This window comes from Poecilia mexicana, unplaced genomic scaffold, assembly GCF_051168715.1.
Source record: "Poecilia mexicana isolate PSO_F unplaced genomic scaffold, ASM5116871v1 scaffold_4, whole genome shotgun sequence".
Lineage (NCBI taxonomy): Eukaryota > Metazoa > Chordata > Actinopteri > Cyprinodontiformes > Poeciliidae > Poecilia > Poecilia mexicana.
The window spans coordinates 27,689,087-27,716,393 of NW_028263373.1; the positions used below are offsets into that span (position 1 = coordinate 27,689,087).

Consider the following 27,307-nt stretch of genomic DNA (forward strand, 5'->3'; position numbering starts at 1 on the left):
CCCACCGTAGGGCTGGAAAAATTATTTTAGTAATCGATTATTTGATCGATAAATCGGATTTAAAATTGTCACATTCTGCAGATTTTTCATTTAACAACTCAAGTGTTTTCTACACAATAGAATAAATACATTAAAAATATGCAAGTAAACAATTCAGTCCTTTCTTATAAAAGAAAAAACATTTAAATGCGATAACAGCACTCCTTAAGTGAATGTTTAAATAGTAGTAGCAAATGATAAATATGCAGTTAAAAAACAATTATAACATGTGAAAATCTTGGTTCTTTCTCCTCGACTCATCAATACAGTGTAGGACTGAGATGACTGTATTTTCTAGACTAATTCAATGCAAAACCTGATTGCATTTACAGACAACAAAGGGTTTATTTTAAACTTAATGGCAAATTGCATATATATATATATATATATATATATATATATATATATATATTTTGTGCGGTTTTAGTTTATTTGCTGCTCCGAGAATGTTGCTCTTGTTTGGAGTCGGAATATTTTAGTTAATTGTTGATTTGTTGGTCATTTCAAAATCAATTTCATCACAATTCATCCGATTAATCGTCGCAGACTGTTTTCTTAAATCAAACAGAATGTTTGATTTTTTTTAAAAAAGGAATCCACAATTGTTGTGAATAAGTTCGAGCATGACACGACTGAAAATCACATCACAAAAGGCCTTTTTCTGTAGGCTAGACGCCAGTTACCAATTAATCAGTTACTAAATTAGTTGACGATATTTCAATTAATCACGATTAATCCGACTAATCGTTTCAGCCGTACACGTCTTATGTGTCCCCAGAGTCAAACTTGTGTGAACTCCTGACTGTTACTCACTGGAAACGAAGGTTGCAGCACGATGTGCCTGGGTGAACTGTTTAATGTCCCCACTGCAATCAGAGCTTTGACTGGGATGGTCAATATCTGAAGCCACAAAAAAAAAAAGAAGAACGTGAACATGAGAGATGACTCGAGCTGCTATTTTCTCCCTAAAAAGCTAAAATAAAAAACATAAACCAACCTCATAATCTGTTGTGATGTGAATGGCTCCGTCGTACACGCCCTCCAGCGCTTTGGCGACTAACGTCACTCTGAAAGCTGCATAATAGCCAGATGCTAGAATCACCTGAAGACACAAGAAGAGATGATTATTTCTTTCTGGGAAAGTGAGGTAGGAATATGACGTTTTACAGTGTAATGTTTCCTTTTTGTGACGAAACAAAAATTGCCATTTAAGAATATATATATATATATATATATATATATATATATATATATATATATATATATATATATAGATATATCACTTTAGTCAGCAGTAAAGACAGTAATGTTTGGTCATCTTAATCCTTTTTTACGAGTCACAACAACAGAGATACTTTCATTGTTTTTAATTGGATTAGCAACAGTGCCTTGCAAATGTATTGGCACCTCTGATCGTTTTGTCACCTTAAACCACAATCTCCATTATATTTTATTTAAATTTGACAAGCTAAATCAACAAAAAAAAGTAGTGCAAAATTGTGAAATGGACGGAAATGATGCATGGTTCATACATAAACGTGTATGTAATGTGAAAAGATATCATCACCGTCCATTAGTGCATTGTAATACTGCAGACTAATAACACTCTGAAGCATTTCTCAGAAGTAGTTTTCTGCTACAACACAACCATGGCTACTTTTAGAAAACATGTAACTTTTTTTTATTTTTTATTCAGTTTATTGGTCTGAAAGCATTTATTTTCTCATCTTCCACAGGAACAAGTTGTACCTTTTGGTTAAAAATCTCTACTGGACCACATCCCAATAACACCACAGTTACTAGGAAGGCTAAATTATTTCTCAGCTAAAAGCTTATCTGTAGTTTTACTGATGCAGGAGATTAAAACTAAATGTAACTTCAGGTTTTTCTCAATTTGTTGCATCAAAAAAAATAAATAAAGGAACTAAAGCAGTAAATATGTCTGGACTTTTACCAAGAGTCATTAGAGGTGAAATATTTTGACATCTTTTAATTTCACATTCATTTTCAATCCTCTCACTCACTGGCATCTCAACACAAGAACAGAAGCTGCTGTTGTAAACAGAGCTGTAGAAACCGCTGGCTTAAATAATGTTACATTCAAATCATTAAGAGGAAAAAAAAAAATCTATTCCAGTAAAGCAGTGCTTTCAGGTTGTGTCAAATTCTTGCATAGCAGAAACTGCAGAGCTTACAGTAAGCAGTTTCAGTGGAAGTAAACTTCTGTAGCCACACGCTGTTCATCTCAAAAGGAAGCAGACCAACACCGCTATCAGATAAAGTGCTGTCTCAGTCACAACAGCCTCACCACTGCAGCTCTGCAACACGTCAGCAAATGTGTATTTGTGTTTCAGCTCATTTACTTGTTTTGTTTTTTTACACTGTTTTTCATACAGTTTTTACACTCTGTGAAATATTTCACGTTGTGTGACATTGCAATAATGAAAAGTACAGCTCAAAAGCATGTTAAAAATAAACTACAAACATGACTGAAACAGCGTGTGGGGGCTATTGTAGATGGAAAACAAAGGAGTAAATTTCCAAATAGTTCAAAGATTTTCTAGAAAAATCCTGGAAATTTACAAAAGTGGAAAACTTTCAACTATTGGGAATTTTCTGTTTCAAAAGTGGAAAGTGTTTGACTTTTGAAATTCAAAAATTTCAATGTTTTTTGAAGCGTCGATGTTTATTTTTTTATATTTTTAGAAAATTTCTGAGATTTATTTCAAAATTTCTGATTTTTTTCTAGCAAATTTTCAACTTTTCGAAAATCTGACATTTTTAAGTTTTCTGTAGAAGATTTCTGAGATTAATCTAAAATTTTCCAAGTTTTTTTTTTCCCCGCATATGTTTGACTTTTGGAGCTAGGAAATTTGAGTTTTTCCTAGAAAATTTCTCAGATTAATCTCAAAAAGTTTTTTGACAGGAACCTGCTTCTTTTTTCCCCCCCATCTAAAATGGCCCCAATATACCACATAACATACAATCAGTATTACTGAGTGATTTGTGTCACAACATAATGTGTTAGAATGTCCTAGTCAAAATAAAGGCATAAATCCAGTTAAAAATGTGGCAAGCCTTAAACACTGCTGTTTACTGCTGAAGCACACACCACACTTTTCATTTTTTTTTTGCAAACAGATTTCTAAACCACGTGACATCCTCCTTCCACTTCCCAATTACTGCACTGCTTAGTGTTGCTCCATCACACACTCACGCTTGTGGTTGCAGTGCGTTGCAATGTCAAACTGCTGTTGCAAGGTCCTATAATTTGCATTGGCTTGTATTGTTTTTAGTCTCTGACGGATCAATAAAGCCTTATCTCAAAAAGCAAACAGAAGAGAAGAGGTCAAACTAAACCGATTCCAAAGAAAACACTGTGAAGGCATGAAAAGCTTCCAGAAGCTTATAGATGCATCGTTGGGGCAACTTTTGAGGTGGGGGGGCAAAAAAGGGGGGAGCTCACTGTTTTGTGATGCGAGGCCGAGGCGTTTTGCAGCTCCTGCAGGCGACTCAGGGCTGCTGTCGTGTTCCCCTTCTCGGTCTTCAGCAGCTCCATGGAGAGGCTGTCTCCTGTGACCAGCCAGGACTTTATCTCTAGCTGCAGGACAAGAATTCACAGAACCGTCTGAGTTTGGACGAGGGACCCAATCATTTGTTTCGCAGAACAATGCGTGACTGTACTCCATGTTCCTTGCAACTTATCACTGAATACTGCAGAAGTGGGGATGTTGGTACAAACACTTGTGTTGCGACATGAACTGCACTGGGCTGAGTATAGAAAAGCACAAGCAGGAATACCTAAAAGGCTTATGTAGACACGTCTTACACAACGGGACGTTGGACAACGAACTTCAACACAAAAACCAAAGCGGGTGCCCAGGGAGGGAGGGGGATACCTGGTTGGAAAAACACCTGCAAAATGTCGCAATCATTATGTCAGCAGGTCACGTGACTGCTCACCTCGATGGGGTTGCTGTTGACGACCACGAATATGATGCTGCTGGTGTCGGTGGCGCTGCGGACGCCGAAGTCCAGGACGTTTTCCTTCACGCTGGGGGGCAGGATGAGGGGCTGTTGAAGAAAAAAAATAAATGAATTAAAATTCACAATTTCACATTTACTTCACAACAGTTTTAAATATTGTATAAAAGTGTCACACTGTGAGGAGTATTATATGCTCGCTGGTAAAATCCTTGTTATGTGGTACAAACAGCGGAGATCAAAAAGATGTAACGTAAATATACACGGTTTCCCCCAGAAAACTTGCTAAGCCTGGTGGTCGGGGTGCCGAGGCGGTCCACTGTGTTTTTGTATTAAAAGATGTTACGGTGACAGGAAATAATATCGTTATACGTTACGGGAAAACATCGCCAGTGAAACACTACTTAAACCCACAACTAGTTTTAAAAACAACAAATCAAATTATACAATTAAAATGAATATCAATTATTTGCACTTTTGTTTAATCCAAATTAAGTCAGCAGCTCCATCAGGCCCCCCAGGGCTTCAGGGGCCCCATAAATGCTAATATTTTAACACAGACAACAGATACATGAACGTAACACTTGTTTATTGAGATGATCAATGCTGCTAAATTTGATTAAATTTCAGCATACATAAATTGAAAGATTTTAAATTGCTTAACATTTAAATCTATGATTTTAAGGAGCTGGCAAGTTTACTTTATAAAAGTTCAAAGAACAATATTCATAGTTAGATTGTTTTGTTACCCTAGCTACAATCTGATGCTGTGAGTTTAATATTTAAGTCTGAGCTCTGTTTGTTCACAAATACAATTTAGTAAACTGCAATTATAACCGATTGCTTTTTAGGTTGGCCAATTAAACTACTCCCCCTCTCTCAGATTAAATCCAACACATCTGTTAGAGGTGCTGATGTTTTTAGCAACAAAAGGGGCCCCTAAATCAAATTCTGCTCAAGGCCTCATTCAACCTTGGACCGGCCCTGCATGATGAGGTTATCTGTTGCACTACACAGAGATGCACAACATACGGGAGATTTAATTCAATGCTGCTAATGTGGCTTTAGTAGCTCTTTCACTTCGTGTCTGTTGGGTTTTTAATAAGTGCCACAGAAACTATTCTGGTTGGTCGAGTCTATGGGACGAGTTTCTCAGATCTCCGCGCAGCCGCGCACATTAACTCTGTCTGACTAAGTGGACAAAGTATTTGATACGGTCTAATGCATTGTGTAACCAGAAAAATAATACTAAAAATAAAAATATAAAATCAGTGTGATGCGTTACAGACAGGAGAGTGCGAAAGCACACCAGCCACCTAGGAACACATAAACTTTACCAGCGCAGGCAGGTAAAGCGCAGGCGGGCTCTGGGCAGCGTGTTGAGATGGAAAAGCCGCACAAAATTCTTTGTTCACAAATATAAATCATTCTCACCCCTCACTCAACGCACCTCTGAAAGCGCGACTACAAGTTATTCCTGCAGTTCATGTTGAGCTGCGCAACCAGAGCTAACCAGAGTGGTGTTTAAAGTCCTACCTTGATCAAAAACTCTGGAAAGAATCATAATTCCTCACAGGGGGTTGATGTAAATATCCATACAGGTCAGCCTGTGTCCAGTTTGAGTGAAAGGAGAGGCGTGGGATCCGCGCTGAGGTAAACTTAATCCAGCTAATGCAGCGCGCGAGGCAACGCACAGAGGTGCCAGCGGTGTGATTGGTCCGGCTTTATGCATAAACTACAAACCTATCTTCTATAAGCATATCTTTTAGGAATAAATCTGCTCCGCCAATGAAGCGCTCAGAGCTTCTCACCTGTAATTTTAATTTAATTTCTTATTTAATAGAAACACAGCAAGAGCAAAATTCCGCTTTTTTTGACAGCGGAATAACAACAAAGTTTTGCTGACATTTGTAATAGAAATGCAGATATTGTGTCCAAACCCGATTCAACCAAGCTAATTAACTTTAAAGGCCCAAAACAGAAGCAAACCCGACAAATTTTAATTACGATTTTACTGCTGTCATATTTAGATCATCATTTGAGTGAACTGCAAGGTCTTGTTTTTTAGACTTAACATTCATGGTTTCTGGAATAAACTTCCTGTAAAACAACCTGAGTTCCTATAAAAACCTGTCTGTTTAGAGTTGCCTTTGATTAGTAGTAACTGGAACATTGATCAATATATCTGACATTTGCTTGATGATGACATTTGACAAAAAGTAATGTTTATTTGGTTGTGTCACAATTAGATGCTATACGATGTTTTTATGGCGTAAAGCACTTTGAACTGCCTTGCTGCTGAAATGTGCTACACAAATAAACTTGACTTCATCTCCAGTATCAGCTCTTTTGCAGCCTCTAGCAGGTTTTTCTTCCAGATTAAACCTGAACCCATATCCGCCTACCCATGGACTCTGACCAGCTGAACTCCAGCTGTAAAAGATTTCAAAAACAACGTAAACTTTTCCTTCCACTTCACACTTATACACTTAGCATGTCCTGGTCTGCCACACAAATCTTAACAAAAGAGTCTTTGGTTATAATGTGACAAAACATAAAGCTTAAGAAACATGAAAACTTTAGGAAGATACTGTATGCACTATATGTGGGCTCGGCGTTTCTCCGATTTCCCCACAAACACATCAATGTTTATTCAACACTTCTTAGATCCACCGGGTTTGGGTTACTTCATTTAATAAATGTAGAAACTCTGCTACTCTCTGCTTCTACGTCGTCTTCCTACCTCTAAGAAGCCTGTGTAAGCCCGGACGGGCAGGTGAAACTTGGACGCGTTTGTGATCAGCAAGATGTTGCTGTCTATGTGAATGGATGGTCGGACTGCCCGGAACAGAAGGGAGAAGATGTAGCGGGACTCGTGCGGCGGGATGAGGATGGGCGTGCTGAAGTTTTGCACCTGCGACAGAGAAGAGAGAAACTTGTGACAGTTTGTTCCTCGGCTCCCGGCAAACCGCAGCTCGGCCGGCACTCACTTTAAACATGATTTTGGCCTCGTCGGGCAGAGACACGTTGTGTATCCGGATCGCGAAGCTGAAGGCGTTGGTGAGGAAAATCGCTCTGTCCACTGGGTCGACAGGGCTGTCTCTGATGTGGAACAACGTGGCCGTGTGGTCAAAGCCCAGGTAGCTACGGGAAAAACAAACAGGAAAAAAAGAGGAATAAGCTCCACTAAAATTTTTCTTTTTAAAAGTTCACTATGTTTCTTAAAGAAATAACTCACCCTTCTAGAACGTCTGCCTGGTATGGGATTTCAAGCTTGGAATAAGTCTTTTCTTTTGCTTTAACTGTTATTTTACCAGAAAACTGATATGGTCTTCTTGCTTTTGAGGCTGCAATAAAAACAAAGATAAACAGAGTGGATAAGCCTGCTGTGAGAAGATACCCAGAAGAGGAAGTTGTGTAATAGCAAATAAATTTTTTTAAAAATCTAACTCAGCCAGAGTTTGAATAAAATTGTCCAAAAGGACCAAAAGCTCTCTGGAAATACCATTTTCAAAATGGTGCCTTCGTAAATATTGCATTTTTTGAAGTGGATATGAAAAAAAAAAACATTTTAAACACAAGGAACCACACCCAGATGCATTTTTGATCACTTTTCAGGAAACTGACATCATGCTCTACTTCCTGAAGTGGTCAGTGAAACTGGTGCATGCAGATGGTGAGAGAAATCATGAGCCCTCACACAATCGGTCATGCGTGCAATTTCATTTCCCTTCGCCCCAGTAGCACTTCAAAAACAAGCTCATTTCCGCCTTTGAAAGCAAACAAAAACGCCCACTCACCATCGAAACTAATGGTTGCAACTTTAGTATATCTGTTCTCTCCGGCTTTGAGCGTCACTGCTTTAAAATCTACGGTGACGGCTTCGTTTGATGGTGTTGTGCGAACACTCTGAGGAGAAGAAGAAACAACAACAGAAAACCTGTCACTTACTGCAAGTCTTCAAGGAAAGGGATTTTACGGGAGCGATGGGAATACCCACTGTGATAGGAACGTCTTTTGTTCCTGAATTTAAAAGATGGAGGTTCAGGAGTTTTGGACGATCTTTGAAACGAGAGACGGTTTGGGAAAGAAAGCAGACAATCAGATGGGGATTCTGTTACAACTAGAGATGCACCAATCCTGATATTAATATCGGCATCGGTACCGATATTGAAAAAAATTCTAGATCGAGTATCGGTGATGATGTGCCTGATCCATCAGAGCGAATCTATTCGGTCTAATTCTATGCTTTGTGCTCTGAACGACGTCATGCTTTATTATTTATTTTACATCATATTTAGAACCATTTGAAAGGTTTGTTGCCGTTTATTTTTTGCATGTTTGACGAAGGTATTTATGTTACGCTGGCTGTTCTACTCCTAATTGCACTGACTGAACAAATTAAATTTATTACATGTTTGACCAAGCTTGTGAAGCAGTTGGGTGTATTTAAATGTGCTGTACTGGTGCAGAGTTATTAAATAAATGTATAATTCAATACATTTATGTCTGCAGTTTAAAAAAAGAAGAAACCTTTTGAGTCAGTTCAGCTGTTTTTCTGTATCGGATCACTGTCGGCCGATTTTAACCTCAGATATCGGTATCGAAAGTGAAAAATGTGGATCGGTGCATCCCTACTTATGACAATTGCAAAAAGCGTTTTCCTGTAACTCTACATACCTTGTGATCGAAGCGTACCAAAGTCAAGCATTTCTGTGGAGGAGTAAATACCGGGAGCTGCGAATAGTGATTAAAGTGAAAGAGTTACGGTGATGCAGGAGGGGGATGGATGACTTCTGGATTAAAAAGATTTAGAAGCGGACCTGACGTGACCTCCACCTCAACTGGGAGGATGATGAACTGGTCCTCATTTGGAGCGTTGGTTTTGATCCTAATGAAAGCCGTGTGGTTGTCCGCGTCTCTCGAAGAGAAGCTGGCTCTCATCACCCCCTTCGTCTCGAAAGGAGGAATCTCCTGGAAGATGGAGGAGGTTGGTTGCCGATGAGATAAAAAGTTGATAAAAAACTTTTTAAAGTTGCATCCAGAAGAGGGACTCACCCAAAGCTTTCCGGTGCCTCCTTGTTGGCCAGTGGGAAGCTCTAAGTGCAGATCTCCTCCGCTGGAGTACATCTCCACCACCTGAACAAAGCACGGCAACGTCACAAACTGATCCAGAAACAGGGTGCAGTTTCACTATGTGAGGAAGAATTTGGACCTTTAAAACTTTTCACATTTTTGTCACGCCACAAGTACAAAACTTTAAGTTATTTTATTGGAATTTTTACCCAAAGAAAAGCACATTGTGTGTATTTGTGGCGCTGGAGAAAAAGTGCAGATGATTTTCATTACTCTTTACAAATGAAAATGCAATCGCTGTGTTTCCATTACGCAAAACTTTGTTGACATTCCGCTAACGTAGAAAAAACCCCCAAAAACATTCGTAATTTCAGTGTTTCCATTAAATAAGAAACGCAATTAAAATGAAACTTGAATAAGTTTGACCACGTGATAAGTCATTAAAAAACATGCCGCACCATCATTCTCCAAGCATTAATGGTCCACAACAGGAAAATTCAGCTGTTTTTTTATTGTATTTTAAAAGGATCAATTAAAATGTCAATATTCCTCTTAGGCCTCTAATGAGCCATCAATTGATCCAGGTGCGTTAAACCAGGGAGAGAACTAAAACATGCAGGATGCCGGCCCTGCAGGACCGACTTTGGGCACCACTGGACTATATCAGGGCTGCCCAAGTCCAGTCCATCCTTTTAGGCGCCGCCCTTCTCCAACTCGGCTCAATCAAATGACTCAGCAACTTTTAGCTCTGCAGAGGCCTGATAACGCGCAATCAATTGGTTGACTGGACTTGGGCACCTCTGGTCTATGATTAGATTGATTTGAGTACGAATATAAAACGACTTGAACATCAAATTGCTTGAGATATTTTATGCAAGAGATCAAAATAACTGGTTTATAGATCAAATGATCACATTGAGGTTTGTGGGTGTAAAGTGACACAATGTGAAAAAGCTCAAAGCGTTTGAATGAGTCTCTTTAAATTACCTGCAGCGGTTCACTGTATGGGTTGTGAATGTTTATTAGAGGGGAGAAGCTGCTGTTCACAGGGACCCGGGCCCCGATGAAGGGCCGCAGCCTGTAGGGGTTCGGGACGCCGACCCCGAAAACCTGAAGGAGACGGAGAGGCAGGATTAGTGGCGTAGTAAAAACTAACCTTAGTGAGAGGTTGTTCTGTTTGTACCTGGTATGTAAACACTCCATGATGTGACGTATTAATAAATAAAGTGTTTTCTACATTTCCAACAACTCGACCAAGAAACACGACATCAAAAGATGTGTTCCCTCCTGGTGGAATTATCTGCAGGAAGAACAGAAGAACAGGAGGATATACGTTAAAAAAAACAAGGAAAAAAATCATCCTTTATGCATCACATGAAATAATAACCCACAAAATCATAACATCAGGCAACACAATATTCACTATGAAAACGGTTGGCGCTGTAAAAGCTTTACAGCTACATGCTAACTTTAGCGTGCTGGTGGTGGCCGTGGTTTCAGCTGGTGATTGTGGGTTTCTGCTGCAGATTTCCCAGAAAAGATGCCATTTACAAAGTCTGCTCTCACAATGACATCATGCTTAGGTTTGATGGTGTTAAGATACGGTGCACCGAATCCATCTTAAAGGAGACATCTGGTTCTGGAGTGTGCAGACAGCAGCATGTTTTTTTTTTTTTTTTTTTTTTTTTACCCTTTTTCCTCAATTTTACATCTTGCAAATATTAAGGAAAAAAACATGAACTTTTTTTTCAAAATTAGCCTTATTTAAGAAGTACATTTTATCAACAGAGCAGATTATTTGAAAGTGTACGAATTTTGTTTCAAAAAACCACAAACAATGCTCCTAGTAACTAACATTACCAAGAAAAAGCAACTGAATGGTAACAAAATAGAATCTTAAATATTTTGTTAGTCTTAGAGAATAAGCAAATCAGGCACATCAGATCCACCGATGATCATTTGCGGTCTGACGCGACACACGCAACCAGATCATGTGATCCCAGCCGCACAGGTGTGAGAATGATGATATGCAAATATAAAACCAGACTAGCGCAATGTCGACAGCATACCTGCTATTATTTTAATAATTAAAAAAAAAATTTAATGGTCATTAGTTTTACTAAACACTATAGTAAAACTTTATAAAGCTGCAATTATAATTCTATGATTACAAACTAACATTTATAGCAGGAGGTCTGGAGCCCCTGGTCTGCATTTTTAGCTAAAAATGATAAATAACTAATGTTTCTACAGATGCATATTCTAGTAGTTTTTTTTCATGGAATAATTACATTGAACCTCTGTAACAGAACGCCACTAAAAGTCCCAGGTATGTTCTTTACATTTCTGTCGTTCAGTTGAAAACTAAGCTTTTTTTTTTTTAAGAAAAACACAGTTATATCAACAACTTCCAAGAAAATGTATCCACCCTCTTTTTTCTGAAAAGCTTTTCAAGTTTGAATTTGTTTTAAAGTCTAAAAATAGAAACAAAAATGCGGTTTCCTGTGGGAAATGTTTATCAAAGACGAAAGTTTTCTCGTTCTCTTCTTCGACACTTCCTTGGACATTTGTGGCTGTAAAGGGGTTTTATTCAGCTGGACTCGGGGCAGGAACGTTTCTTTATCTCATTAAGGTTGCAGAGCCCTGACCTGGACAACTAGACATTCACAACTTTCACCTGGAACGCTTAAGCCAGCACTGTAAAACCTGAACTGTGAAACCCTTGCTGTTTAACACCACCTCTACTTTGTGACCAAGGAAGAAGAAAATACTTCATTCAAGAACTGTTTTAACTCACTTTGTTTGACGAAATGATGTAAATAATGTACGATGTTAAGTATCTGCTTTGACAAACTGGTAATTTACAAAAATGTTCTCAGTGTAATCTGATTGGATTGGAGGTCACAAGCTCTCATCTGGATCAAAATAAACGGTGCGAAGGTGAAATAAACCGTTTTTGATCATCATGCAATAAAAATCCGCATGTGCTCCTAATCTGTGCCATCATCAACTTGTGTCGTAACCTCTGCCAAACCCCCCAAAAGGAAAAAAAAAAAAAAAAAAACAGCAGCAGGAAGGAAACGGCCAGCATGCGAGCGTTTCTGAGCCGCCACAGACTGCTAGAGAGCCAGAGAGTATTTTAGATAAAACGCTCTGCTTGGTATGTCAGTATTTTAAGAAAAAAACGACATGGGAGGCAAGCAGCAAACCACTGAAAACTGAACCAGCTTCACTCTCTCTCTTGAAACCCTCAAAAACATCCAGCCACACATGTCTTCCAGTTTTATTGGCGACTAAACTGCAACAAATAAAACAATTACAGGGAAGAAGTCACTGAAGATAAAAAAGAAAACAAAGACTCAAAGTGAAGGCAAAAAAGTCAGTCGTTTCCCTTCATCGAGAACAAACGTCCAGAAATGTAAAAGTTTTCCTTCCTACTACAGATTTCCACAAATGCCACTTTAGTAATATTTTATATCTCAGTGTTATCTCAGTGTGGAAGTGTGTAGTTGCTGATGCTGCCAATAAAAAAAAAGGCAAAGCAATAAAGACAAAAATAAGACGTGAAGTCACTGTTCTGCTGCAGCAGCAGCGGACACGCAACATTTTACCAGGCAGGAATCTAAATTGTGATTATTTTCCTGCAGATGGATTGGAAATGTTGTAAACGTTGACCTGCTGTTGGAGTGTGGACTTCATGTTTCTGGATTTCTAGTTCCTATTGAACCAATTCGCACTGATCTGTTGACAAAGCCAGAGAAAAGATGTCTCCTCTCGTTTCATAACAGTGACACAATAAAATGACAAATTTCTTTAGAAATTCAATGATTCACAGAGTATCGCTATGAGCTAAGTTTTAAAGCTTGAACCATGAGTCACTTGCTTCTGCTTTTTTTTCTTCCTCCCTTTATTCAATCACTCATTGTGTGTTAAACAGCTTGTCACCCTGCCTTCATTTACAGCTCAGGACAGAGGTGTCCAAGCTGTTGCCTCACCAAAAACCTACATAAAGGGGAAAAACAAACACAAAAAAAAAACGGGGAAAGAAAAAAATTACTTTTTTCCCCAGATTTCTGACTTTAATCTTCTGAGACTTTTTTAAATCTACCAAACAATAAATAAAGTTCAAATACTTTAGCTAAGTGAGTAAAACAGTGATTTTTTTTTGTTGTTGTTGAAAAGCCAATAGCCAGGTTGAAAGCAGATCTGGGTGCATCGAAGCCAATTTGAATTATCAGAGATGCAGGCTGCACAGAATCAGTCCAGGGGCCACAAATGGCCCTTAAGGACTACAATTCCCATAGATGAGCACACATGACCTATATCAGCATTTCTCACATTTCTCTGTGTCTACACACATTATGTTCACTAGTTTACAGCAAACAAAGTAGTGAAAACAAAACAATTCACAGAAATTAAACGCTTCATCAAGTTGGGTGCAACACAGCTTTTGAACTGCAGGCATTCAGTAACAGTGTGATCATCAGACAACATGACAGAAGATGAACAGAGATGATTTTCCTCCCCTTAGCAGATAACTCATTACATTTATCAGATTCACAACAGCAAAAAAAAATTTATTAAAAAGTGGTGACTACTTACCCTATTCTGAAAAAAGGAGGCATGGAAATGTGCTGTTGTTGCTGATATAGATATCAAACTAATTTCTTCTGAGCTAGGATTATGTAAATAAACTTTCTCCATTTTTGGCATTCCAACCGGCCTGTGAAGAAAGACGAGAAGGTTTGTTAAGTGCAGGTTTTCAAAATCACCACTGTGGAGAAAAACAAAGCTCAGACGGAAAAGAACTGGAACCTGACTGCAGATTTCACATCCCTGGTTTCTACAAAGTTTTAACCTATCAGTGCTGATTTTAACCAGTTCTCTTCACATAAGTAAGCACTGGGAATGTTGTTAGAGAGAGCAGTCAACTATTATTAATAAAATAGGGTCTCACTAACATGTTAATGCAAAGACAAAATGATTAGCATCTTACAGAAACTAGTGCGCCTGAATAAACGCTAGAAAACAGTTAGAAAATAAAGTTTTGGTCTTTTTCCACACAGTCACAACTTTTACAACTCAGATTATTTCTGTCCACAAAGTGTGGAAATTCTCAACCATGGTACTCCAACTGAGATTTTTATTTTATTTACTTTTACATTTTTTAGTTTTAGCTCAGCCTGAAAGTCACCCAATTGTGCTAATGTCTTTTTTTCTCATTGCATCTTTTGCTAAAAAAATAAAAGTAAAATAATAGTGAATAACTGTGAAAAACGAAACTCTAAAATAGTGTCCGCATGTTTGAACTTTAAGAGGTCTTTTGTGTTCACTACTTAAAGTAAAATAAGAGACATAACCGTCCTGTGGAGACAGGATTCGACACCACTGAGTTAGTATCTCCAAATTGTTAAAACACCGTTCACAGCACACCATAGACTCTTTTGATTTACAACCTGTCAGGCAGTCACCGGCTGATATGAAAATGGCACGGTATGAAAATCAAGTGCAGCTCTTGTGGTGTTTTAATCACTTTCCCTCCCACAGAAATCAGACAAGGACATTTTCAGCTTCAGCAGAAATCCGACCAAGCTCAGAACATCATTAGGGGAAGTAAATGGACAAACGTCGAGGATCTTTCCATCCTTCACTCTTGGGCCTTGATGAAAACTTTCAGACCTGATAAGTGGACTGTATGAATGAAAACAAACCTGAGTTTTTCCAAGCGAGTTCCCCAAATCCTCAACATTTGGGGAACTCAAATGTTAAAAACATCAATGTTTTTTAAAATAAAAATAAATAAAAAAAACACTGATGTTTACATCAGTATGACTCCACAATCAGACAGGCAGGTGACCTAGTGAGTATTTGTAGCTATGCATTGGCTGTGGAGTTGACTTGGTGTTTTCTTCTGGGCCATCCAGAGATCAACAAGATAAAAGGGTTTAGATCATCTTAACAGCAAAGCAAACATAATTTCACTGGAAATGTTAGAGAACTATTGTTGATTTAAAATTAAGCCTTTAAAATGTTTTTAATATCACCTTGAATTAAATCAAGGCAGAAAACATTATAAAGGATGGTTGGGAGATGCTGCTGTATTGTAACAAAGCATAGCAAAAACTGACATTTCTGGGGTTTGTTTGTGGCTGTTAGCAAGTTTGTGTTTCTCACGTCACCTACGGCTCTCTGAAATCTTTACCCTCCTTAGAGCTGAGCCTGAGTGTTTTGTTTTTTGCACAGAACCCGCCTAGCCTTGTATGGTTCGTCAACAGAAGTGAGCCAGTGGCAAAAACAATGTCCAGCCAAAAGGTGATAAAATTGCACATATGCATGACAGGGGAGGGAAAAAAGCTAACTATCTAGCTAGCAAGGATATATTAGCAGCTAGTGTTGCCAGACAGAAAAGTCCCACGAGAAACAAAACTTACATATGCGAGATTAAATGTTTCCACCAGGTAAAATTTAAGACCTGAAGAAAGTATTTAAGGCCAACTTAAATTTTTTTCCAATACATTTAAAGACATTTTAATACCTTAATTTTAGATGCATGAATTTAAAGGACGCACAGACACCCTGCATGAATGAAAACAAACCTGACAAACAGGAAGCAAAACTATGCTTCCTATTAAACTAACAGGTTTAATATTTCAGAGAGATAAAAAAAATACTCACTGTTCATGAAAGTCTAGCATTGGAGGTTCAAATCGTATAGGTCGGCAGTTCCCTCGGTGCGGGGACGTGCTGCAAGAGACGGGAAGGTGTGACAGCAGCAAGAGCAGGCAAGCAACAGCAACATCCATGCTTTGGGTTAGAGACTAGATGACTAACGAACTCCTGGTTTTCGCTTTTATTAGGACGTAAATAAAATAATGGATCCCTTCCCATCCGCAGTGAGCCATTTCTATGTCCAAAGTCTTCATGAAACTTGGAAAAAGACACACACATAAAAAAGAAAAGAAGCGGGATGGGCACGAAAGAAGGAGCTTTCAGTGTCTCTTTCAGATTGTGGTGATTCTCTAGACAGAATTGCTTTGCAGCTGTAAAACTCACAGAACTTGTCCAGCAACAGGTGTATCTAAACAATAGACAGAGAGGCGGCTCCCCCCCGAGAGAGGGGAGGAGTACAAAACAGAAACGTGAAACATGAGCCTTTATGTAAATCTCATGCAAAAGGAAGTTCAGAGATGGCAGACGTGGCGGTCAGCTGAGTGTCGGCTCATTTAGCAGGGGATGAACATCACGTGTTTATCTTGCCACATATATGACTAATTCATCTGTGACTAAGATTCCCCATCCGAGGCAAATATTTAATCTAACTGTGCTCCCCTAATTATACCGTCTCACATTGTTCTAACAAAAGGAACACGCCCGGTTTATATAACTCGCATAATTGCGTTAACACTGCCTTGGAGTCAGACAATTTGCTGGAGATCCGTTTCACCTTCTTTTACTACCGAGCCTCTGCTCACAAGAGCAGACAAAGGCCGGAGCGCAGCGCTCCAATAGCCGGGATATTCCGAGGCGGGATGGGTTTACATCCCCGGGGAGACAGAATGTGCCAAGATTCAATGTTCCTGCGGGATGAACCGTCACCTAGAGCCTGTCTCCGCTTTGTGCCGCTAATATAACAACTGCTGACAAGATTTTTGGAGTAAAGAAAAAAAAAAAAGAAAAAAAAATAGCTTGCAGTGGCTACATTTTTCTCAGCGCTTCAGAGCTGAGAGAGCAGAGGCTCTTCCTCTATGACCTGCAGCGCTTTGCAAAAGTATTCATACGCCCTGACCAGATTGGCCGGATTTACAAGGATTTGGGCCCCTGGGCTGGAGCCAGTTTTGGTGACAGAACCACCAAGGAAAGATTCTTTTGCTAATGCAAATACAGTAGTGCTATGCATCAGCAGGTTTGAACTGATGCAGGTTTATTACATCCATTAGCCAGTAACACCAAGTTGTTCCCTTTATCATTTTCAAATACTTGAATATTGTTTATAATCATAAAGAAAATCCAAAATATTAATGCAATCCAATGTAATTTGAATGCAGGAATTTTATATAAAGTACAATATTTACAAAACATGCATTCATTCAAGAAAATGAAAAAAAAAAAAATCTTCACAGAAAAAACAAAAATCGTTCTGAAGTCTGATCCATCTCTTGACAACCAACAAACTTGGTTTCTAGTAAAAAACATCAGTGAAACTAGAACTGTTACGGAGTAAAGCTTCTTCAAACAAGACGGAGGCTCGTATGTCTTTTACTGAACATTTCTGTTCAGTTTTTATTGAAGAGAAAAACAGCAACAGCTGTTCGTAACCTAGCAACCAAAATTCAACAAAAGCAAGATAGTGACAAAACAGAACCAGATCCTGTTAAGCATTCTTCAAAATAAAAGACTTCCTCTATTCAAATAAATCATGTCTCATACTTAATTATATTCCACTTCACCTTTGTAATTATATACAATCATGTTCAATACAATTAATAATAATCATCATGTAAATTATGCTTGACATATAATTGTAAATCAGTCACTTATCATGCAAAATATACTGAACATATAAGTGTGAAAAAGTCACAACAAGAACTTTAATGAATATTGAGGAATTATTGACTTAAAACAAGCTAATACTTCTTGATTAAGTCATTTGTAAGCGAACTTTGTCTTATTTTCAGTGTAGTCAAATATTTGTACTAGGAACTATACAAAAATAGTTGATTTTGTGTTTTGCAGTGTAGCAGGTTGCTATTAAGTGACTTTTGGAGGAAATCTGTGGACTGGATTAAATTTTAGGCTCAAAGTAAAGAGGTTTAGACACAAAAACTGACCACAACTACCAGATTTTGGTTGGAAATAGTTTATATATATTTAACTTCCTTCTATTTGAAGGACATTGAAGTTCCTGGTTGAAATGGAACAAAATGTACAAAAGTTCAAGTAAAATGAAAACGTTTGGTAAGCCTTGTGCGTAAAAAAAATATGCATAAAAAATATGCATAAAAGGAAACATTCATATTGAATGTGAAGTACCTTTACACAAACTGATTCCTGAGCTCAACACAGTGAAGTAAAAGAGGAAGTGCGAACCTTAAAAAAAAAAAAAAAAAAATTCAAAACACTCCTTTGACACACCTCTGTCAGCACTCGCGCTATGACTCCATGAAATAACGACTTTATGGACTTTAACATAGCTGCACACGGTAAACCATCCCTGCACATGGAGCAAACACACGTGTATGTGATGCATGCCGTGTACATTTAACTGCAACGGCTGCAGACCACAAAAACAGAAACATGACGCCACAAGTCAGCTAAGTTTTACAAGCTTCCTGCCAGCCATGATGGAGAGCCGTTTTCAAGTTTGAGCACCGTTCTATCTGTTGGATATATACACACACCCATCATAACAAATCACACCCAGAAGACGCACACTGCAAGAAAAAAACATAAATGAACAAACTAAACCTAAAAATCAGTGCAACGTCCAACTGCAAAGAGACTCACGGTAGTTCAAACAGCACACGAGTGAGGGATGTTACGACAGTGACTAGAAAGCAAACTTCCCCAAAGCCGTCCACCGTCTGCCATGTTTGTGTACACACACTGAGTGCAGTGGAGAGATCCTGCGGCTCGGTTCACACTGACAACACAGCTCTGCCCTGCTGGACCCGTTCTGAGAAGAGAAGAGAGCTCGCTGCGCTTTGGGCAGACGGGTGACTGAAAGCTTGCGGCTTCACTATATGTAGCAATTTTGACTTGTTGGTTGCCCCATACCGTCGCACCTCACCATTAAAAATACACCGTCTCTGCCCAGCTACACCAGCAGCTATTTTTCCGACGTCGGTCACATTATAAGAACGGGAATAGTCAAATTTATTAGGCAGGCGACCTTTTATTCGCTTGGTTACTTGGCAACAGCAGATCACAAATGTATAGAAAAATATATTTATATGAGATTGTGCCTGTAAATGGGGATGCACTTTTTTCACTTCAATTACCGACAGATATCAGGTTTAGTATCGCCCGGTACGACCCGATACAGAAAAATTGTGCTGAATAGGCTCAAAACTTTCTTCTTTTTTTTTTCCAACAGACATAAATGTACTGAATTATACCAGTACAGCACTTAAGTACATCAATAGTTTCACAAGCTTGGTCAAACATGTTAGAACAACTTTGATTTGTTCCGTCAGTGCCATTAGGAGTTGAACAGCCAATGGGAAATAAATAATAAAGAAACTATCAAAAACAATAGCTGACTACATTGGTAAGATGTAAAAATAAACTGCGGCAAACCTTTCATTGGTTCTGTAAGTGCAAATAGAGTCTCTAGCTGTAACGTAAACAGAATAAAGCGTAGAACTAGACTGAATAGATCTGCCCTTATGGATCGAACACATTGTCATAGATACCCGATATAAAATTCTGTAAAATATTGGGACCGATACAGATATAAATATTGGATCGGTGCATTTAAGTACATTTCAGTTCTACTGTTCTCTCCCCACCGAGTGGAATGAACATCAAATCAACACATTCAATTATAATCTTTTTTTAAAACAAGAACCGTTTTGTGTTTATTGACACTTAAATTTTAGGGTGGATTTTCCATAATTCACACAAACATGCACTAATATGTTTGTGCATGTTTGTGCACTAATATTTGGATGAGTCTCCTGTAGCCAGCTCCACCTCTCTCCATCTCTCTTTTTAGCTTTCAAAAACCCGTGGCATCCTTCTGGCTGGATATCCGACCACTCTTCCTGTTCCACTCAGAGCTCATTTTAATTGGTCGATTTTCTGTCGCCTTTTAAGCATTGTCTACACGTTTCCATGCAAGGTAAGCATCCCATCCTCTTCCAGAGTCTTAAATTGCTTTATCTATTTCAAACTCATTTAATTGTATGAAATCTCTCAGTTGTTAAAAAAAAAAGAAAGAAAAATGGTAGAATGATTGAAAGCAGCGCAGGAATCTGCCATGAACTTAAAATACTTTTTATAATAATTGAGTTGCAGCTTCCTTTATTTTTGTACTTACTGTTTGTACCAATTGTATTTATTGAAAAACATTTTGTCAGGTCATTTAAAATGTTTTTAGCAAGACAAATTACTTATTGTCCATGAGAAACTGATGAAAAATAGCCTTTTTGCTAATTCTGTCATATTTTAATCAATACAGTTCAAATGTTAAATTAATGGAAAACCAGTTTCACCCATAGTGCGAAAGACTGAGCCTCAGAGAAGACTGACTCCTTCCACCTTGGCTGCCTACATAGTTGGCAATGTTTTTAAAAGTTACACCATTCTGAGTGTCAGGTATGGTGGTGACAGCATCATGCTGTGGGGTTATTTTGCTGTCAGAACTCCAGTGACATTGCATCAGCAGCATGAAATGCAAAATGACGACGGCTAATTCATCAACTTAACCTCAAAATAAAAGATAGACTTTAAAAGACAAGTAGGTTTTCCAACAGGACAAAGACAAACAACAGAACTGGTTTTGCAACCGATACATCAGTCCAACTTTCAGCATTTAAAATGACTCCTACTGACATTTTTAGACAAGGAACCAGCCTAAGTCTGACTTCAGAGAGTGGTCAAGTATCTAACCAGAATGATACCAGAAGGCTCTCGACGGCTAGAAAAATGGATTCTTTGAGGTCCAACTTGCTAAAGCACAAATGTGATTTATAGCTCCAGATCTGCATCTGGAGCTAAAGGACTGCATCCCCTGCAGATCTGGAGTTAATGGCTTCAGATCTGCAGGATGCATGTAAATATTTGAGCTTCTTTGTAATATTCTGACAAAAGTTTCAATAAAGTTTGACATTTTTTGAAAGCTCAAAAAATGTCAAACTTGTGCATCTAGTTCTTGTTTTAAAGCTTAAACGCATCTTTAGAAAGCAAAAAGAGAAACACGTCATACCTCTGTTGATGATATAAACTAAAATCAATGTCAGACTCTGCCTGCAAGACAAAAATCACACAGGAAGTAATTATCAAAAAACATGATTTAGTCAGAAACTGCCAGTTGCATTGCGTGCTAACTTAGTGTTTCTTAATCAGGTTGATAATACTGTTAACGTTCAGATGATGGGTGGAAACGAAAGGCCTTACCTGTAAAAGGCTTCCCTCACCAAAATGTAGAACCTCTAGAATCGTGTCTGACTGAATGAATGCTGTAAAAAACATAAGAAAAAAAACACCTGATTAGCTTTATTTACTCCATCATCATATAAAAAAAAGGGCAGCTTTTCATCTCAGTACATTTACCAACTAACAAAGCTGATTAAATCAAACGTTACATTAAAAAAACAAATAATAATAAAAGCACAAAATATGGTGTCATTTGATTGTGCTGCAATAGTTCATATACATATATATATATATTTTTTAAAAAGCTTATTTGCAATGCAAAGAACAGAACATATAATAAATAGAAGACGACACAACTTTTAAACGCCAATTTCAACTCTGGTGACAGCTGGGCCACAATTCTAGAGAAAAGCAGAATTAAATGTCAGGTAAAAATAGCTTTGTGAAACCACTCGCATTTCCTTATTGACAAACGAGAACGTTTTCCACTCAGTCCGTCTACCTCCCTGAGCTGCTAGTTATAATTTCTTGTAAAGGTCATTTAAAGCTCTCTTTAAAGATTCACGCTCCATGTCTGCTCACATTGGGGGAACATTTGGCCTTAGCCACAGGTTTCGAACTGAGGACAGCCCCTCCGAACGAAGTGCCTGCGCCGCACGTCTATTTCTGGATGTTATAAGGTGTCGGGTTGTGAAAAAGGCAGTAAATCCTTTACAATGGCGCTGCCATCAACAAGGCTTTAGAGAGGCGGACATCTTTTATTTCAACTGCGATGGGATTCCCTCAAATTAAGCCTAAAGTTCAAACTCTGCTGGTCAGGTGTCTTTACTGTGTCCACCTTCTGACTTGCATGTGGAAACATTTCCTTCCTCTAAAGATTCAACTTACAAAAAAAAAAAAAACATTTAATCCAAGTATGTTACATCATGTTTTTGTAACTTTTTAACATTGAACACTTTAAAAATTTGCAGTTTAGACGGTTTCATCCACTGATCCCAAGATTTGTCTTGGCATTTCTTAGTAACTGTACTACACAAACAGTTCTGCAAGTGTTTGTGTGTGTGTGTGTGAATGATCTGGGCGTTAGCTTAACTTAGCTTTACTGAAGTAAGACCAGGTATTTAAAAAAAAAAAAGCAGCAAAAAAAAAAAAAAAGTGGCTCTTTATTCTACATTTGGCTTCATCCGTGTGTCAAACCCAACCAACAAATGTATTTAATAAAATTAGAAATGTATTAGCCCTAAGTATAACAATTTCTGTCGAAATGTTTGTTTTAACATTGTGAAACTGTGGTGTTTTTAATTAAGGTTAACATACCGTGAGAACCTCATGCCAGCCTACGTTCAGTGTGGAAACACGATGTGGCTTAGAGTTTAAACCCACTAGTGGTCAACAAACTCACAGGAGTGCAAAGATAAACGCTTTAATGAAAGTAGCCCATTTACAAAATATTAATAATGAATTTAAAAATGCACCGACCAAAGTTTGACAACAGTTGGTGAAGTGCATTTATTAGCATCTCAGATTAAAGAAGCCTATATTGGCTTAAGTATAAGTATATACATGTATATTTTTAAATCACACCTCACCTCTTCAGACAGAAGGTGTGAGTAAACATATAAAGATAATTCTCCTTCTTGAAACCAGTTTTATTGTTTTGTTGGTTAAGCATCACCGTTTTGAAATACTTTCTAACACAACAGCGTGTGGAGTGTGTCCGTTTGTTGTTAGGTGATGTTGGAAAAGCTAACGGCTGGTTCTTTTAGCTGGAATTCCTGAGTGGGAATGTTGGAGGTTCCTCACCAAACCACAACTCAACATCCAAAATGGCCATGAAAACCGTTTCTGTACAGTTCTGAAGATGCATCTAGTTAAATAAATGTGATACAACTTCCCTAAAACCTTTTGAGCTAGTGCAAAAGACTACATTAGGTAGGACGTTACTCCCAGATCCAAAATTTTGACTTTAGAGAGCCAGTGTAATAAATGTTTCTCCACTGCACTTTTCAAATGAAGCAAAGATCAACCTGCTTAAATCCTCTATTTGCCACTTGATAGCTCCACATCATGGCTAATTCATTTGCATTGCAAATAACGGTGCCAGCATTTCTAAAGGCTCCCAAAGTGCAACAACCAGCTGTACTTGTGTCACAGTTTAAAACCGTGGATTTAAGGCTTTTAGTGTAGCATAAAAGGCATGAAAAGGTTCAAACAGTCAAATATCGAGAAGTTGGGAGAGGTTTCCCTGGATTGTGGAAGCAGTGTAAACAGTAACAGGGCACGTTTCAAAGTTTCCACAGCTGATGTTGACAGTGGATGTCACCTGTCCGCCCGTCTCTGACCTGACATGATATGACCGCAGCGAGCCGCAACCCTGCTGGGTAAATAACAACTGGGCTGTCATTTAGCCTGTGGGCCGAGCCGTCCGTCCCAAACTGAACCCGGGAGAGGGTCAAGAATCAAACCGAGAAGCCACGTTTACAAAATAAAACTCTGACTGTCTCACCTCAGACATGACTCGGTATGAGGAAGTCACCTTCCTGCCATACCAGGATTATTTCACCACTCTGACATGTCTTCATTCCAGTGCTTTCAGGTCATACAGTGACAGGTTTAAGCTAAAATTAGTGTTAGCCGTGGTGCTAGGAGGCAGCTCTGTACCTTTTCAGACTTCTTTAAAATGTAGAGTTAGCTTAACATAGCCTTATATGGAAGGTATGACAGCAAGCAGAGAACGAAGGAAGCTAGCGTCGCCCATAGGAGCGTTTAAAAGGCCACTTACAAACCAACGTGTCGGTAGTTCTTTCATTCTGAACTGTGCTAATAAACGCTACAGTCTACCATTAAACCTTGTTCATGGCAATGAAGGAAAACCATAATGCAGTGTAAGCGGGCTAGCCGTGGTAAAGTTGGCCCGCAGAGGTAAAGCTAACCTTTACCCGCACTTCACTGAAAATGCCTACGGAAGTTAGCGCTTGCTAACGCGGACACAGTCAGCTAAGTTACAAACCTTGTTTATCCGCCCGCGCGGCGTGAATAAAAGCAATAAATAACATCCTGAAGAGTCCGACACACGCTGTTCTTCTTGTGTGAGAGCAGCGGCAGCTCTGGGCTCTCTCTGGACTCGCCATGCTGCAGGTCTCTCTGTTGTTACGATAACAACCGAGCGAGTGTGCGGACATGCCCGTGTAAAGCTCTGCTGCCTCTGTCAATCATAGCCGTGAGAGGAAAAACTGCGGCTCCACTGAGCAGCAGCTAACCACTCTAACAGGACGGTGGCCTCTTCTTCTGCCTCCTCCCTCCTCCTCTTCCTCCTCCTCCTCCTCCTCTTCTTCCTGTTCTTCAGCTTCACGCCGCGTCACCGGTTACTACAGGCAGCAACACATCACCCTCCCTCCTGAACCATTGTAGTGAACAGCGCTTTTAAAAATTTACATTTTAGATTTTTTACTTCAAAGCAGCGACTTAATGGCCGAGACTTGTCTAAAGCACCAAGCAAAATTCATATGTATCTAAGCAATTTGTTTTTAATTAAAGCTACTAGTCCGTTCTTTTTTTCTGTATCAAATTCATTCGACTCATTTACGGCACCGTTTTGTTGTCTTTTTTTTGTACTAGTTTAGCTACTTTGTTGTTAAAATGTTATACTTTGTTATACTTATTGAGATAAAATCTGCCCGCCAAAAACCCTGACATAAATATGCTCTCTAGTTGTTCTAGGACGTCTGAGTTACTGGAAAAGTAACTCAGGCGAAGTTTGCCGAAAAGCCCCGAATTCAGAATCCAGTTGCCGAGATGTTTATAAAAAAACTAACTAAAGTGGACAGTTATGATTATTTGTCAGAACTTTATGGTTTGTATCTTGTTAAATCTTTGGCACATGTAGTATTGTCCAACATCTAAATATTAAACATGTTTTATTTGTGTTTGAAACTTTAACACATTCAAGTTCACTGTGTAATCAATTGAAATCCGAGTTTAAGACAAATTATTCAATTTTATATGATTTCTATGGATTAGAATAGAAGGAAAATTAACATGGCACATAATCCTGAGAACACCTTTGTGAATCACGGGTGTTGGTGACGGCATCATTCTGTGGTCATGCTTTGGTTTCTTTGAGAAATAAAAAAAAGAAAACTATGTATCTTGTTTTATTAAATTTTAGAATTAAGCCCTTGCTTTCTGCTGGTTTTAACACGCAATTGTAAGATGACATAAAGAGAACATTATCAATGGATATCAATACTTTTTGCAAGGCAATGGATTCCTCCACATAATTATTTCTTTTATCAGTTATTTTCCTCCCCCAGATGTAGATCTTTCTTTGTTCCAAACAAAATGATAACATTAGAAAAGCAGTGAACACTGAAATAGTGAAGCCCAAAGCCAAATTATCAAGGCATCTGCTTTAGAAAACAAGCAGGAAATCTGAAGTATGAAGATAGATGTTTATGTTTAACACTTAATGCTCAAGAGCGATAAATGAGCTTAAACTGAAGATAACATGAGTTCATCGAGAGCTTATCGAGTCCTGGTACTTCAGCTGGTGTAAACTTTAATAGCTGACCCTCGCTTTTCAGAAAGCTGCAGTTGTAGCTTTAGGTGCGAGTTTCACTTCTGTTGTCACTGTTAACTCACAGAAAAAGCAGCGAGAAAATCTGCAAACGGGAGCACAGGTCAAATCCAGCTTAGCTCATTCTGAGTGGCCAAACAAACCACAATGTCAACGAGCATTTGTAACACAACACCAAGATAAGGTTTCTCTTGTGTGATAAAGAGTGTCAAAGGTTGGTCATTTCATGTCGTCTACTGCCACACCTCCTCTCAATATTAATAGCAATACTGTTAATACCCTGACATACCCTTGAGTTTCTGCTGTAATTACAGATAATTTCCTTTGGCTTCGGAACCCCTCTCTTATTTTAGCCGCGCCTCTCACAGTGACTAATTTTCATTTTTGTGTGGTGAAAAGCATCTGAGCAAAATGCTTTTCTAATTGTACATGAAATATGGAAGATATAATTGCATGAAAGGTCTTATAAAACAAACTCTTAATACATCAACCATAAATTAAACTAAAACCACTTATGTAGTTCCTAAAAATATACTATTTTTAAAGAAAATGTAATTACTTTAAAATCTAAAAAAAAAGTCGCTTCAGATGACCAGTACAGCTATCAGTAGCTAATATAGCATCTAGCTGTAAGTGATGATACCATAATGTTAAGAGTCATATGATGAAAATGATGCAATGTTCCACCATACTTACAAAGCTTCAATATTTTCTACTTTGAGTATTAAGCTGATACAGGGTATCTTGCTAATAACCTGTTACACTGAGTGAAAAAGGACTGAACATGTTATTAGCATGGTTTAAGGCTTTTATACTTCATGACTTTAAACATTTCTCCTCAGATTCCAGAGTTAATCAATTAAGGAGTCCTCCAGGGCTCTATGCTTGTGAAGAGACCACTGCACTGAACCCCATTGAAAACCTCATGGTTATTCCACCAAATGTTGATTTCTGAACTCGTCCTGAGTTAAAACATTAGTGTTGTTGTGTCTACATGAATATGAACTTGTTTCCTTTGCATTATTTGAGGTCTGAAAGCTCTGCATCTTTTTTTGTTATTTTGACCATATCTCGTTTTCTGCAAATAAATACTAAAGTTTTGCTTAGAATTTCGGAGACATGTTGTCAGTAGTTCATAGAATAAAAGAACAATGTTCATTTTAAAAGCAGAGAAACTTATCATTTTGCAGTGGTCTCTTAATTTTTTTCCAAAGCTGTATGTCAATGCGTCATTGGCCAGACTAGGAAAATTTCTTGAGCTTCTTTCGTACCTGGCTATCTATCTAATATGTATCACATTTAAACTCTTGAATCTAAACGTGAAGACAAGACAAATTTCTCCTATGGCAGACTAACAAAATTATCTTATCTTAAGAAATTAAGCACATTCATCAAAATAGTAACTCCTGCTGTCTCTATAAAGTGTGTTGTTTATGATGTGTGCAGTATTCTACAGTGTATTGGGATGAAGGGCGTTTTAAAACAAATCCATTTGCTACTGCTTCAAAAGAGATCCTTGAAATGACATCACTATCT

General features: G+C 38.4%; 1 protein-coding gene across 3 annotated transcripts in view; it reads right to left on the reverse strand.

The window, feature by feature from the left end:
- tmem131 (transmembrane protein 131) overlaps positions 1-24,486 on the reverse strand; it is a 40,285-nt gene extending 15,799 nt beyond the window's left edge. For all 3 annotated transcript variants that reach the window (XM_014981755.2, XM_014981756.2, XM_014981754.2), the window contains exons 1-19: positions 24,206-24,486; positions 21,217-21,278; positions 21,026-21,066; positions 15,775-15,843; positions 13,702-13,822; positions 10,283-10,399; positions 10,087-10,209; positions 9,082-9,162; positions 8,847-8,997; positions 8,704-8,760; positions 8,024-8,085; positions 7,824-7,932; positions 7,262-7,370; positions 7,014-7,167; positions 6,767-6,937; positions 4,003-4,113; positions 3,506-3,640; positions 1,037-1,141; positions 853-939 (exon numbers count right to left, since the gene is read on the reverse strand). In XM_014981755.2, the coding sequence (XP_014837241.2) occupies positions 853-939; positions 1,037-1,141; positions 3,506-3,640; positions 4,003-4,113; positions 6,767-6,937; positions 7,014-7,167; positions 7,262-7,370; positions 7,824-7,932; positions 8,024-8,085; positions 8,704-8,760; positions 8,847-8,997; positions 9,082-9,162; positions 10,087-10,209; positions 10,283-10,399; positions 13,702-13,822; positions 15,775-15,843; positions 21,026-21,066; positions 21,217-21,278; positions 24,206-24,377 (2,037 nt within the window). In that variant the 5' untranslated portion in view covers positions 24,378-24,486. The remainder of the gene's footprint in view (positions 1-852; positions 940-1,036; positions 1,142-3,505; positions 3,641-4,002; positions 4,114-6,766; positions 6,938-7,013; positions 7,168-7,261; positions 7,371-7,823; positions 7,933-8,023; positions 8,086-8,703; positions 8,761-8,846; positions 8,998-9,081; positions 9,163-10,086; positions 10,210-10,282; positions 10,400-13,701; positions 13,823-15,774; positions 15,844-21,025; positions 21,067-21,216; positions 21,279-24,205) is intronic.
- Between the last annotated feature and the right edge of the window lie 2,821 nt (positions 24,487-27,307).